The 15,230-nt window shown below is 43.2% G+C and overlaps 1 protein-coding gene across 10 annotated transcripts in view; it reads right to left on the reverse strand.

The window, feature by feature from the left end:
• The window catches only part of LOC109896506 (neurexin-2), a 1,132,408-nt gene that overhangs the window by 526,142 nt on the left and 591,036 nt on the right, over positions 1-15,230 (reverse strand). For all 10 annotated transcript variants that reach the window (XM_031832475.1, XM_031832476.1, XM_031832477.1 and 7 more), the window contains one exon: positions 1,395-1,833. In XM_031832475.1, coding sequence (XP_031688335.1) covers positions 1,395-1,833 — 439 coding nt within the window. The remainder of the gene's footprint in view (positions 1-1,394; positions 1,834-15,230) is intronic.

Genomic DNA, 15,230 nt, shown 5'->3' on the forward strand with positions numbered 1-15,230 from the left:
CGTGTTGGTATCTTGTGTGTTTGTCTGTAAGCGTTATTTATTGCATGCGACTTTGTGTGTGTGTGTGTGTGTGTGTGTGTGTGTGTGTGTGTGTGTGTGTGTGTGTGTGTGTGTGTGCGTGCGTGCGTGCGTGCGTGCGTGCGTGCGTGCGTGCGTGCGTGTGTGTGTGTGTGTGTGTGTGTGTGTGTGTGTGACCGTGTTTAAGTGTATGTGTTGAGTGCTTTTATATGTTCTTGTGTGTTTGTCTTGAGGCAGTAATCGATTGGCTGAAGGGGAAATGACCCAGGAGTATACAGCACGGTTGAGAGTAGATGAGACCTGGGCTCCTCTTGGCTGTGATTTACCACTCACTCTAAATTGTCAATGAAAACGCTCCAACAGGAAGGACAGGAGTGTGATCAGAGAGACTCCCTATAGGAGCATCCCAATATGGGGATTAGTTAGGATGTATGAGGAGGCTTCCCACACACTCTCTCTCACACACACGCAAGAACGCAGACACGTACACACACACACGCACAAACACACAGACACACAAAAACACAAGTGCCTACGTGCATCATGCACATCCCTCAGGGGACAGTACTAGGAGATAAGACATGGATATGACAGCACGAGAGAGAGGCAGGCTGAGAGGGCTGAGAGGTGTGTAGAACAGCTTTAAGACAGGACAGAGAGAGAGGCAGGCTGAGAGGGCTGAGAGGTGTGTAGAACAGCTTTAAGACAGGACAGAGAGAGAGGCAGGCAGAGAGGGCTGAGAGGTGTGTAGAACAGCTTTAAGACAGGACAGAGAGAGAGGCAGGCAGAGAGGGCTGAGAGGTGTGTAGAACAGCTTTAAGACAGGACAGAGAGAGAGGCAGGCAGAGAGGGCTGAGAGGTGTGTAGAACAGCTTTAAGACAGGACTGAGAGAGGCAGGCAGAGAGGGCTGAGAGGTGTGTAGAACAGCTTTAAGACAGGACTGAGAGAGGCAGGCAGAATGGGTGGAAAGGTGTGTGGAACAGCTTTTAGACAGGACTGAATGACAGGAAGATAAGAAATATAACAGGTGGATGACGGAGAATGAGTATACATCACAGGAGGTTGGTGGCACCTTAATTGGGGAGGACGGGCTGGAGCGGAATAAGTGGAATGGTATCAAATTCATCAAACATATGGTCTACATGTGTTTGATGGCATTTCATTTGCTCCGTTTCAGCCATTATTATGAGCTGTCCTCCCCTCAGAATCTTCCACTGGTATACAGTACATAGTCTGTGTTTATGTGTACATCTCCGCAACATAAGAGTACCTGGAAATGTGTATAGTTGTTACAATGGCTTCCTAGCTTGTACATAAATATGTCGTAACGTAGAAAAGTACTGATGTATTGCTTTATAGATGTTCATATCCTCACCTTTCCTCCCTTCCCTCTGGAAGTCCACATGGCACCACTCCCCGTCGTTCACCTTCTTATTACTGGTCTTCAGCTTGATACTCCCAGATCCCATGTCCATTAGCAGGTAGAGAAACCCATCCAACAGCTCCATGGCGAAGTAGTCTGACTTCATGTCACGACCTGGTTTCTGCTCTTTAGGACCCTGGGTGCGCCCGTGGCTAAACAGGAGCAGGCCGCTGGGTTCTGTGGTGCGGAAGTCGAAGGAGATGGAGCCTGTTTTCTTGGTGTTCCACTTGGGCAGGGCGATGAAGGACTCTGGGGACTCAAAGGTGACGGGGTCCAGGGCGGCCACGTCCTCACAGCGGAAAACAAGATCTCCGTTCAGGCTGATTTTAGGGTCCCGCTCGATGGCCAGCCGGGAGAGTTCTAGCTTGAAGTCGTTATTCTTGTATACCACCTACAGGGAAAGGGGGAAGGCAATAGAAACAATTGGATTTAGTATTGTCAGCTGATGTTTACCTTCTGTATGCTGTGCTAGCAATCATAGACCCCACATGAATGTGGGAAAGAGAAGTTATGCATACAAAGGCCTACTGCTTAGTTTTATATTGATAGGTTTGACTAAGACTACGCCCAACAATGCATCAGGGACTTTGAACGTGAATAAATATATAACACACTAGTCTTTGAATACTGATGCTGTCTAGCTTTTCTTGGAAAGAAAATGTGTCCATGATAGTTTCCACTGCTTTACAATTCAAAATGCACTTCACTCCCTTCACGTTGAATTTAGCATCTCAAGGTCTATATGCCTAGAATTTTCAAAGGACTAACCGTAGACATTAAAAGAAGTGTGGCGTTTGTTTGTGTGAATATGACACATAGTTTAGCAAACTCAATTATTCACAATGGCACTCTGGGAGATCTCAAGTTGCAGGATGAAGGGAATGAAACAAGGGATAAACTAGACGCCTACAGACTAATGCAAATTCCTGACAGACTTGATTATAAATAGTGTCTACATTGTCCTGGGTGTCTCCATTCATAATGTAAAGTATTAGGTGTTAAAACTCTGGATAGTGTGTTAAGCTGTCTTCAGGGGTATTTTCTTCCTGCAGCTTCTTCTGATAGGTACATAGACCATGATGATTGCTGTCATCGGATAGATGCTGGAAAGGTGGCACACTGTGAAACCGCTATATGAAAACACCTCTTCGACATGGTGGGTGAAGAGACAGCAAGAGAATGGGCTCTTGTCCCAGAGCTCTTAACGCATACGCATACACACACACACACACACACACACACACACACACACACACACACACACACACACACACACACACACACACACACACACGCACACACACACACACACACAGAGACACACACACATACACACACACACACACACACACACACACACGCACGCACACACACACACACACACACACACACACACACACACACACACACACACACAGAGACACACACACATACACACACACACACACACGCACACACACACACACACACACACACACACACACACACACACACACACACACACACACACACACACGCAATCCACAATGACCACACGCAGGCTCCTAGACACACACACACACACAAGCCCAAACACTGTCCCCTGAAAGTAGTGCTTTTAGAGTCGTGTTAGAAAGATTCCCAGTCCAAGCACAGGCTCCAATTTCTTCTATCCTATCAAGGCAGTGCAGAGATACTGCAAAGTCAGCAACAAAAATGGACCAGCTGAAATCTCAGGGTTCACTGAAATGATTTTAAAACCCCCTAAAGTCAATTGATGCACCGGTGTGTACATTTAAGTTACAAAAAAATTTGCCAGCAAAAACCGCCAGTGTCACACTTCCGCATCTGCGGTGAAAGTTGCCAGAGCTAGAGCGGTGTTTGTTTTACTCTATGACCCCCACAAGTGTGGCCTGTTAAAAGTTTGTGGAATCTCTTTCTTTGAAATGCGTTTGAGCCAATCAGTTGTGTTGTGACAAGGTACCGGTTGTATACAGAAGATTAGCCCTATTTGGTAAAAGACCCAAGTCCATATTATGGCAAGAGCAGCTTAAATAAGCAAAGAGAAACGATAGTCCATCATTACCTCAAGGCCAGTCTATACGGAAAATTTCAAGAACTTTGAAAGTTTCTTCAAGTGCAGTCGCAAAAACCATCAAGCGCTATGATGAAACTGTCTCTCATGAGGAACGCCACAGGAAAGGAAGACTGTGAGAGAAGAATTCCGTACTTACCTGATTTATTTGATATGAATGGTTAACAATTAATATTTAACTAATAGTAAGACATTTCTGACCTACTAATGCTGTTTTTACGGTCTCCTCTCTAGTTCCCTGCAGCTAATCTGGGCATATGGTTATTAGAGATGGCTTGAGCTGACAAATGAGTTAAAGACTGCATTACATAGACAAGATTTTCCTAGAGATATCTTAGGAGTAGAACAATCCCTCATCGTCTCAAAATAATCCTTGCATCTGGGAAACTAAGCCAGGGTGGGGGTAAGACAACACCCCCGTGCAGATAAAAACAGGATGAACCCAGAGTGGCTTATGTTGCCCCAATCTGCATGGGAGGGGTGGAACCAACCATGACTAAACATTCTTAGATCAGCCTTATAAAGAACTCTGCATTTGTATAAAGGTTAGGCTACTCGGGCCAACAGTCAAGACTGTGGGGTTGACTAGTCTCATTATTGCAATAATTAATTGATATTAAATAAAGATGATTGTTTGAAGAAATAACAAAGTCTCTCTCAGTATGAATTTCCAGGACAAGACCCAGAGGTACCTCTGTTGCAAAGGATAAGTACATTAGAGTAACCAGCCTCAGAAATAAATGCTTCACAGACTTCTAGCAACAGACACATCTCAACATCAACTGTTCAGAGGAGACTGCATCAATCAGGCCTTCATGGTCGAAATTCTGCAAAGAAACCACTACTAAAGGACACCAATAACAAGAAGAGATTTGGTTGAGTCAAGAAACATGAGCATTGGACATTAGACTGGTGGAAATCTGTCCTTTGGTCTGATGGATCAGACTCTGTGATGAGACACAGAGTAGGGGAACAGATAATCTCTGCATGTGTGGTTCCCACCGTGAAGCATGGAGGGGGAGGTGTGATGGTGTGGGGGAGCTTTGATGTTGACACTGTCAGTGATGTATTTAGAATTCAAGCAACAGTTAACCAGCATGGCTACCACAGCATTCTGCAGCGATATGCCATCCCATCTGGTTTGCTCTTAGTGGGACTATCATCTGTTTTTCAACAGGTCAATGACCCAACACACCTCCAAGCTAGCGTAGGGGATATTTGACCAAGAAGGAAAGTTATGGAGTGCTGCATCAGATGACCTGGCCTCCACAATCAACTGACCACAACCCAAATGAGATGGTTTGGGATGAGTTAGCAGGGTAGCTTAGTGGTTAGAGCGTTGGGCTAGTAACCGGAAGGTTGCAAGTCCAAACCCCGAGCTGACAAGGTACAAATCTGTTGTTCTGCCCCTGAACAGGCAGTTAACCCATTGTTCCTAGGCCATCATTGAAAATAAGAATTTGTTCTTAACTGACTTGCCTAGTTAAATAAAGGTCAAATAAATAAAAGAGTGAAGGAAAAGCAGCCAATAAGTGCTCAGCATATGTGGGAACTCCTTCAAGAGTGTTGGAAATGCATTTCAGGTGAAGCTGGTTGAGAGAATGCCAAGAGTGTGCAAAGATGTCATCTAGGCAAAGGGTGGCTACTTTGAAAAATCTAAAATATATTTTGACATTCTGTTAAAGGTCCCCTTTTCAGTTCACTGCAGCTAGCGACTGGAACGAGCTGCAACAAACACTCACACTGGACCATTTTATCTCCATCTCTTCATTCAAAGACTCAATCATGGACACGCTTACTGACATTTGTGGCTGTTTCACATTATGTTTTTTTGACTATACCTTCTTGCCCTTTGTCTGTGCCCAATAATGTTTGTACCATGTTTTGTGCTGCTACCATGTTGTGCTGCTGCGTGTTGCTAACATGTTGTTGTCATGTCATGTTGCTACCATACTGTGTTTTCATGTGTTGCTACCATGCTATGTTGTTGTCTTAGGTCTCTCTTTATGTAGTGTTGTGATGTCTCTCTCTTGTCGTGATGTGTGTTTTGTCCTATATTTTTATAGAAAAAAATGTATCCCAGCCCCCATCCGTACCTACAGGAGGCCTTTTGGTAGGCCGTCATTGTAGGACATACCTAGGAGTCTGGTTAGACTGTAAACTCTCCTTCCAGAATCACATTAAGCATCTCCAATCCAAAATAAAATTTAGAATCGGCTTCCTATTTCGCAACAAGGCCTCCTTCACTCATGCCACCAAACATACCCTCGTAAAACTGACTATACTACCTACCGATCCTTGACTTCGGCGGTGTCATTTACAAAATAGCCTCCAACACTATACTCAGCAATCTGGATGTAGTCTGTCACAGTGCCATCCGTTTTGTCACCAAAGCCCCATATACTACCCACCGTTGCGACCTGTACGCTCTTGTTGGCTAGCCCTCACTACATATCCGTCGCCAAACCCACTGGCTGCAGGTCATCTATAAGTCTTTGCTAGGTAAAGCCCCACCTTATCTCAGCTCACTGGTCACCATAGCAACACCCACCCGTAGCACGCGCTCCAGCAGGTATATTTCACTGGTCATCCCCAAAGCCAACTCTTACTTTGGCCGCCTTTCCTTTCAGTTCTCTGCTGCCAATGACTGGAACAAATTGAAAAATCTCTGAAGCTGGAGTCTTATATCTCCCTCTCTAACCTTAAGCATCAGCTGTCAGAGCAGCTTACCGATCACTGTACCTGTACACAGCCAATCTGTAAATAGCACACCCAACTACCTCATCCCCATATTGTTACTTACCCTCTTTCTCTTTTGCACCCCAGTATCTCTACTTGCACATCATCATCTGCACATCTGTCACTCCAGTATTAATGCTAAATTATAATTATTTTCACCTCTATGGTCTGTTTGTTGCCTACTCTTCTACATTTGCACACATTGTACGTAGAGTTTTTTATTTTTTACATTTTCTATTGTGTTATTGACTGTACGTTTATTTTTGTGTAACTCTGTGTTATCCCATGTGTAACTGTGTTGTTTTTGTCACACTGCTTTGCTTTACCTTGACCAGGTAGCAGTTGTAAATGAGAACTTGTTCTCAACTAGCCTGCCTAGTTAAATAAAGGTGAAATAAAAATAGATAAAATCAAAAATTGTAAATAAGAATTTGTTCTTAACTTGCCTTGTTAAATGGTAAATAAAAACATTTAAAAAATGTAACACTTTTTTGGTTACTACATGACTCCACATGTGTTATTTCACTGATGTCTTCACTCATTCATTCCCCCAACGTCTTAGAAATATGAAACACAACTGGAGAGTTCCTCAACTCACTTCTCCCATTTCAACATTTAATACAAGCAACAAACCTCTCCTTTCCCTCTCCTCCATAGCTCTACTTACTGTGAAACTGACTTATTTGTTTCTCTTTTTCATAGTTAGGGCAGGCTTGGCTAACTCAGTGAGCGTTTGATTGAGCCTACCCTGAGTGCTGCATAGGCAGGTGTTTGCACTTCCGGGACCAATTCATTGATTTTATTGCACCAGACATAGCTCAGGCAAGCCCAGCCAAAGTATTTCATGGAAAACAACTACTAATTGAACCCAGGTCTGAACTCTGGCAGCTAAACTCCAGAGGTTGGGGATACAACTTCTGCCCTGTGGACTTCACAATCTCGTCATTAGGATGGATTAGCGAGGCTAATAAGCTATGCAAACACTGTTTTGGCAGTCAACGAACCAGCCACAGCAGACTTAACTCAAGGTGTTAGATACAGAGTGAGGGAAGGACAAGACAAATAAGGAGACGAGGATGAGGACGATCCCTCACAATGCTGGTATTGTGATGTCTGAGATGCCAGACCGAGTGAGTCAGGGGACAAAGACAGTGATGAAAGCCTTCTTTCAGCCAAGAGGGCTATGAGACAATTCCTGTCTGGCTCTATTATAACACAGCCTGTAAGAGAGTGTCTGGCTTTATAAAGAGACACATTTCAGGAATCACTTCTTTTACAAGTCAGTGTGAGGTCTGTACACATTACAGTACTGTAAAGTACAACAGCAATAATCAAACTTCAATGAACTTCAGCGAGTTTAGTGGTAAGACGGCCTCTGTGTCCGTCTGAACACCATTTCTAAGGTTCTATACTAAGATAACCCTTTTATCACTTTCCTGAAGTTATTTAACGACTTCAGCCAATAACTTTTGCCAGAATGTCTGTCTGAATCGATGACGTGTATCGGCTTAGGGGTTTTCACTGTTCTGACGGCTGGCACTATCGCTGGGCCATTCCTCTTCTTCAGGGTGACTGGATTGATTTGTTTTGTCATTGAGAAACTCGGACAACCAAAGCAGCCGCTGCTGCAGTCCAGCAAGCAGCCAGCCTGCCGCAGACATAATCACTTTCACTGACACTCCTAGGCGCTGGGGACCTCGTGATAGGTGGGTGGAGGGGTGTGTGTGAGGGGGGGTGTTTGTGTGTGTGAGGGCACTAGAATAGTCTGCAGTGCCCGGACTCACCCTACTGGAATCTGAAGTCAAATGTCTACTGTTTGCTGATGATTTGGTGCTTCTGTCACATACCAAGGAGGACCTACAGCAGCACCTAGATCTTCTGCACAGATTCTGTCAGACCTGGGCCCTGACAGTAAATCTCAGTAAGACAAAAAATAATGGTGTTCCAAAAAAGGTTAAATTTCCAGGACCACAAATACAAATTCCATCTAGACACCATTGCCCCTAGAGCACACAAAAACCTATACATACCTCGGCCTAAACATCAGTGCCACAGGTAACTTCCACAAAGCTGTGAATGAGCTGAGAGACAAGGCAAGAAAAGCATTATGTGCCATCAAAAGGAACATCAAATTGGACATAGAATTACTTGAATACTTGAATCAGTTATAGAACCCAATGCCCTTTATGGTTGTGAGGTCTAGGGTCCGCTCACCAACCCAAGAATTCACAAAATGGGACAAACACCAAATTGAGACTCTGCATGCAGAGTTCTGCAAAAAAATCCTCTGCGTACAACGTAAACACCAAGTAATGCATGCAGAGCAAATTTAGGCCGATACCCGCTAATTATCAAAATCCAGAAAAGAGACATTAAATTCTGCAACCACGTAAAAGGAAGAGATTCACAAACCTTCCATAACAAAGCCATCACCTACAGAGAGATGAACCTGGAGAAGAGCCCGCTAAGCAAACTGGTCCCAGGGACAGCAAAACAATTCGACCCAACCATATCACGAGAAAACAATAAGATAATTACTTGACACATCGGAAAGAATTAACAAACAAAATGAACAAACTGGAATACCATTTGGCTCTAAACAGAGAGAACACAGTGGCAGAATACCTGACCACTGTGACTGGCCCTAAACAGAGAGAACACAGTGGCAGAATACCTGACCACTGTGACTGGCCCTAAACAGAGAGAACACAGTGGCAGAATACCTGACCACTGTGACTGGCCCTAAACAGAGAGTACACAGTGGCAGAATACCTGACCACTGTGACTGGCCCTAAACAGAGAGAACACAGTGGCAGAATACCTGACCACTGTGACTGGCCCTAAACAGAGAGTATACAGTGGCAGACCTGACCACTGTGACTGGCCCTAAACAGAGAGTACACAGTGGCAGAATACCTGACCACTGTGACTGGCCCTAAACAGAGAGTACACAGTGGCAGAATACCTGACCACTGTGACTGGCCCTAAACAGAGAGTACACAGTGGCAGAATACCTCACCACTGTGACTGACACAAAATTAAGGAAAGGTTTGTACTATGTACAGACTCAGTAAGCATAGCCTTGCTATTGAGGAAGGCTGCAGTAGGCAGACTGAATCTCAAGAGAAGACAGGCTATGTGCACACTGCCCACAAAATTAGGTGGAAACTGAGCTGCACTTCCTAACCTCCTGCCAAATGTATGATAATATTAGAGAGACATACTGTATCTCAGACAGACCCCAAAATATATTTTTTTTAATTCAAATTTTGATAAACTCCCATATCTATTGGGTGAAATACCATAGTGTTCCATCACAGCAGCAATATTTGTGACCAGTTGCCACAAGAAAAGGGCAGCCAGTAAAGAACAAACACCACAGTAAATAAAACCCATATGAATGTTTATTTATTTTCCCTTTTGTACTTTAACTATTTGCACATCACTGTATATAGACATAATATGACATTTGAAATGTCTGTTTTCTTTTGGAACTTGTGTGAGTGTAATATATACTGTTCACTTTTTATTGTTTATTTCACTTTTGTTTATCCATTTAACTTACTTTGGCAATATAAACATGTGTTTCCCATGCCAGTAAAAAACATTGAATTGAATTGATAGAGAGAGAGAGAGAGAGAGAGAGAGAGAGAGAGAGAGAGAGAGAGAGAGGATGTTAGCCAAAATGTCATAACATTTCCTTGTGTGTGTTTGGGTGGGTTGTTGTAAGTGTCAATGTTATTTTCTTCAGGAAAACCGACGAGGATCATTTTGAAGAGGACTAATAATTGTGTTGCCTCTACGTGTTGTAGTTTACATACAGGTGTGATGTTTTGTCAGTATTCAACAGCTACTTCATGTTCTGTGTTCAGAGACCAGAGAGCAGCAAACAAGACCGCATTCTAATCGCTAATGGATGTTTCTCTGTTACTTACAAGCCAGCTCAAACGCATAGTCCCAAACACACACGCACACACGCACACACATACACGCATGCATGCTGGCACGCACACACACACAGTCACTCACTTACGCACGCACAGGCAATCATCCAACTCTCAACTCATTTCTCATTGTGGAGATACGATTGGGAAGGCCACCCGCTGAGGTGCCTGAGTAAAATGTGTCTGAAATGAGGGGCGGAGCGGGAGGAGAGTTTGAGGGATCCTATCATCCTACCAAGGTGAGTCTCAAAAGAGCAGTGGAGAGAGAGAGCGGGAATAAGAGAGGGTTGAGAGGGGCCTTCTGCTAGTGTGGGAATCAGTCGAAGAAATCAATTTTTAATTTGGCTGTCATGATGGTATAGCTGGTGTATCAACAACACTGGCATAGATTTAATTGCACACATGTCTGGAGAGAGAGGGAGAGGGGAGAGAGAGGGAAGAGAGAGGGATAGGAGGGAGAGGAGGGTGTGAAAGAGGGCAATAGTAAGGTCATATGTTGAGAGAAGGAGAGATGGCACAGGGGAAGACTCATTTCAGGAAACTAGGCACAGTGGGGCAAAAAAGTATTTAGTCAGCCACCAATTGTGCAAGTTCTCCCACTTAAAAAGATGAGAGAGGCCTGTCATTTTCATCATAGGTACACTTCAACTATGACAGACAAAACGAGAAAAAAAATCCAGAAAATCACATTGTAGGATTTTTAATGAATTTATTGGCAAATTATGGTGGAAAATAAGTAAAAATCCTACAATGTGATTGTCTGGATTTCTTTTCCCTCTTTTTGTCTGTAATAGTTGAAGTGTACCTATGATGAAAATGACAGGCCTCTCTCATCTTTTTAAGTGGGAGAACTTGCACAATTGGTGGCTGACTAAATACTTTTTTGCCCCACTGTATATGTTGCGCGTCACTACTTCACAGGAGAGACATTTGAACATACATATTTTTTTTTTTAAATCAAAATGCCTTCTGGAACATGTCAGCTTTCATGTGCCTTAATAACAAAACGTGCATGCCAACTGTAAATAAAAATAAAATTGTTAAATTACAAGCCTAGTTGGTTTGGCCACAGAAAAATCCAGTAACCTTCCCGCTAGCCATGATTGGCTGACATAATGAGAGGGCTGGACATGCCGAGAGACGAGTTCAGGTTGGTCTGCCATGTAGAAGGCTTATGTTTATTTGAGTTTGTCAGTATGTGTAGTTAATCCTGTCTAATGCAGCTTTAAAAAAAAACATATTGTGTAGTGGAACTGCATAAGTGTTGCTCTTCACTTTCTGGAGGACCAAGTTTTGAAATCAGTGTAATTAGAGTATGATAGCTAAGAAGCTGGAGAAAACAACTGTCTCTGGATTACATCTTCAAAAGTGTCCACGGACCATTCCCACATTCTCAAATATATATATTGTTTAATTATTCAAACTTTTGATTGTCCAAGTGTCTCTCTGTGTTTCACAGTTTACATTCCATTCTCGAACACTAGAGAGTATAGAGGCAGCGTATTTTACGACCGCCAACAAACAGCAGACTTCCCGCTCTCTCCCTCTACGAGAGAGCACACTGTAGAGCGGACCCACTGTAACCTGATTCTTCAGATCGTCACAGGAGAGTTATGACAATGGCATCCGTGAGAGAGGGAAAATAGTCCATCCATGTATATGGGTACGATAATCTAGCTAGCTACATATTCAGATATTACACGTTTCCAAGTTAAAGTGTACTGTTAGCTAGCTAGCTAACGTTACGTGTATGATCGGTGTCATAATATTATTCGCATCTCAGAGCCATTACCTAGCTAGCTAACATTGAACCTGGTTGGTTAGCTACCTGCAGTTTCAGGCAGGGTAGTAACATCATGAGTTGGAATTATGGTTCATTGTTTAGCTAGCTAGCTACATGTCTTCACGAAAGAAGTATGAATTTCAGTAGGGTGAGTAAAATGGTCAGTGAGCTGTTCTGTAATTTGTGTCTGGAAGTAGATAGCAAGCTAGCCAACTTTAGCCATTTAGCTTGGGTGCTTGACTGCTGTTGTTAGGTCAGCTAGCTAATGTTACATGTATGATCTGTATAGTAATATTATAAGTATCTCAGAGCCATTTGCTTTGCTAGTTATAGCCTATTGTTAGCTAGCTAACATTAAACCTTGTTGGTTTGCTACCTACCTAATTGTTTAGGTAGCTAGCTAGCTACATGTCTTAAAAGATTCCGCTATACAAGTAACCCTTTCAATAGAATGTTAATGATGTCGCTGCAACAACTGCTGATAGACGTAGCTGGTAAAATCTCTCTGGCTATCTACTCCGATTTCAGAGCAGTCTCATCTGAGTGTGCCAGAGCGCAGAATAACTGATGAATTTACAAACTCTGAATATGTTAAATTTGTCCGGTTTCAGTAAACGTTGGCAAAAAAAAGTGCACATTATTGCCAGCAGCACAGTCGCAGTCACTAACGCTCTGGATAACATGAAACCAGCCTAACCAGCTCTGCTAGGGCCAGAAAAATGGTCAGAAAGAGCTGTTCTCTCATTTGTTTCTGGAAGTAGCTAGCTAGCTAGCTAGCCAACGTTAGCCAGTTAGCTTGACTGCTGTTGTTAGGATAGAACGCTTGGGCCTAAAGTTTAAGAGGGTGTGAACGATGCTGAATGGGTGTAGACAAAGCAGTGGTCTCCAGTAGGTGTACCAAAACATTCAAAGGCCATTTTCTCAAAACTGAGGTTAAAAGTTGATCTACTTTCAGTAGAATTACTTTCCCATTGTTCCTCAACTGTAGCATATGATGTCATTTTCTAACTCTGAGTCTCCTCTTTTATCCAATGTAAAAAACAGAGAGAGATGGCAGAGAGGAAGACAGATGGTAATATGGGGGAAAGAGAGCAAAGGTGAGAACAACACTGGAGGGGGATTTCACTCCACCCCCCACCCCCAAAAACTCTCTCTCACCAAAAAAAGACATGCAAACACACATCACACACCCACAGTGTTACCTCAGATCAATACAAGTCACATCACACACCCACAGTGTTACCTGAGAACAATACAAGTCAATTCACACACCCACAGTGTTACCTAAGAACAAAACAAATTAATTCACACATCCACAGTGTTACCTAAGAACAAAACAAGTCAATTCACACACCCACAGTGTTACCTAAGAACAAAACAAGTAAATTCACACACCCACAGTGTTACCTAAGAACAAAATAAGTAACATCACACACCCACAGTGTTACCTGAGAACAATACAAGGCACATCACACACCCACAGGGTTACCTAAGAACAAAACAAGTCAATTCACACACCCACAGTGTTACCTGAGAACAATACAAGCCACATCACACATCCACAGTGTTACCTGAGATCAATACAAGTCACATCACACATCCACATTGTTACCTGAGAACAATACAGGCCACATCACACATCCACAGTGTTACCTGAGAACAATACAGGCCACATCACACATCCACAGTGTTACCTAAGAACAAAACAAGTCACATCACACATCCACAGTGTTACCTGAGAACAATACAGGCCACATCACACATCCACAGTGTTACCTAAGAACAAAACAAGTCACATCACACATCCACAGTGTTACCTGAGAACAAAACAGGCCACATCACACATCCACAGTGTTACCTGAGAACAATACAGGCCACATCACACATCCACAGTGTTACCTAAGAACAAAACAAGTCACATCACACATCCACAGTGTTACCTGAGAACAATACAAGTCAATTCACACACCCAGTGTTACCTAAGAACAAAACAAGTCAATTCACACATCCACAGTGTTACCTAAGAACAAAACAAGTAAATTCACACACCCACCGTGTTACCTGAGAACAATACAAGCCACATCACACACCCACAGTGTTACCTAAGAACAAAACAAGTCAATTCACACATCCACAGTGTTACCTAAGAACAAAACAAGTCAATTCACACACCCACAGTGTTACCTGAGAACAATACAAGCCACATCACACATCCACAGTGTTACCTGAGAACAATACAGGCCACATCACACATCCACAGTGTTACCCGAGAACAATACAGGCCATATCACACATCCACAGTGTTACCTGAGAACAATACAAGTCACATCACACATCCACAGTGTTACCTGAGAACAATACAAGTCACATCACACATCCACAGTGTTACCTGAGAACAATATAAGTCACATCACACGTCCACAGTGTTACCTAAGAACAAATCAAGTCACATCCACAGTGTTACCTGAGAACAATACAAGTCACATCACACATCCACAGTGTTACCTGAGAACAATACAAGTCACATCACACATCCACAGTGTTACCTGAGAACAATATAAGTCACATCACACGTCCACAGTGTTACCTAAGAACAAATCAAGTCACATCACACATCCACAGTGTTACCTGAGAACAATACAAGTCACATCACACATCCACAGTGTTACCTGAGAACAATACAATATACACATTCATTCTTTAAGGCTCTTCTCTGGATACTACTTTTTCCTTTCTGTCTTGTAACTCACTCCCTCCATCGCTCTCTCGCTCTCTTCTATCTCACTCTATTCTCTCTCTTCTATCTCACTCTCTCCTCTCTCACTCTTTTATCTCACTCTCTCACTCTATCCTCTCTCTCAATCTCTCTTCTATCTCACTCTATCCTCTCTCTCTCCTATCTCACTCTCTCTCTCCTATCTCACTCTCTCTCTCCTATCTCACTCTCTCTTTCTCTCTCTCTCTTCTATCTCACAAACTCCTCTCTTCTTCCCTTCATTGGATATCTTGCTCCTGGAGGCTCCTGGCCAAGCGTATCAAAGGCCTTTTGCGCCACTGGGAACTTGAAAGCACAGCCACAGCTCTGACACAAGACTTGTAATTCTGCCCACAGTATTGGCCAACAGGATGAAATGGCCTACAGTCTGAAAGCAGCACATTTCTTTCTTTCTTTCTCCCTTCCTTCTCTCGCTCTCGCTCTCTCCCTCTACTCACTATTTTTTCTCTTCTTCTCTCTCTCCCCTTCTCTC

Source organism: Oncorhynchus kisutch, linkage group LG9 (assembly GCF_002021735.2).
Source record: "Oncorhynchus kisutch isolate 150728-3 linkage group LG9, Okis_V2, whole genome shotgun sequence".
Classification (NCBI taxonomy): domain Eukaryota; kingdom Metazoa; phylum Chordata; class Actinopteri; order Salmoniformes; family Salmonidae; genus Oncorhynchus; species Oncorhynchus kisutch.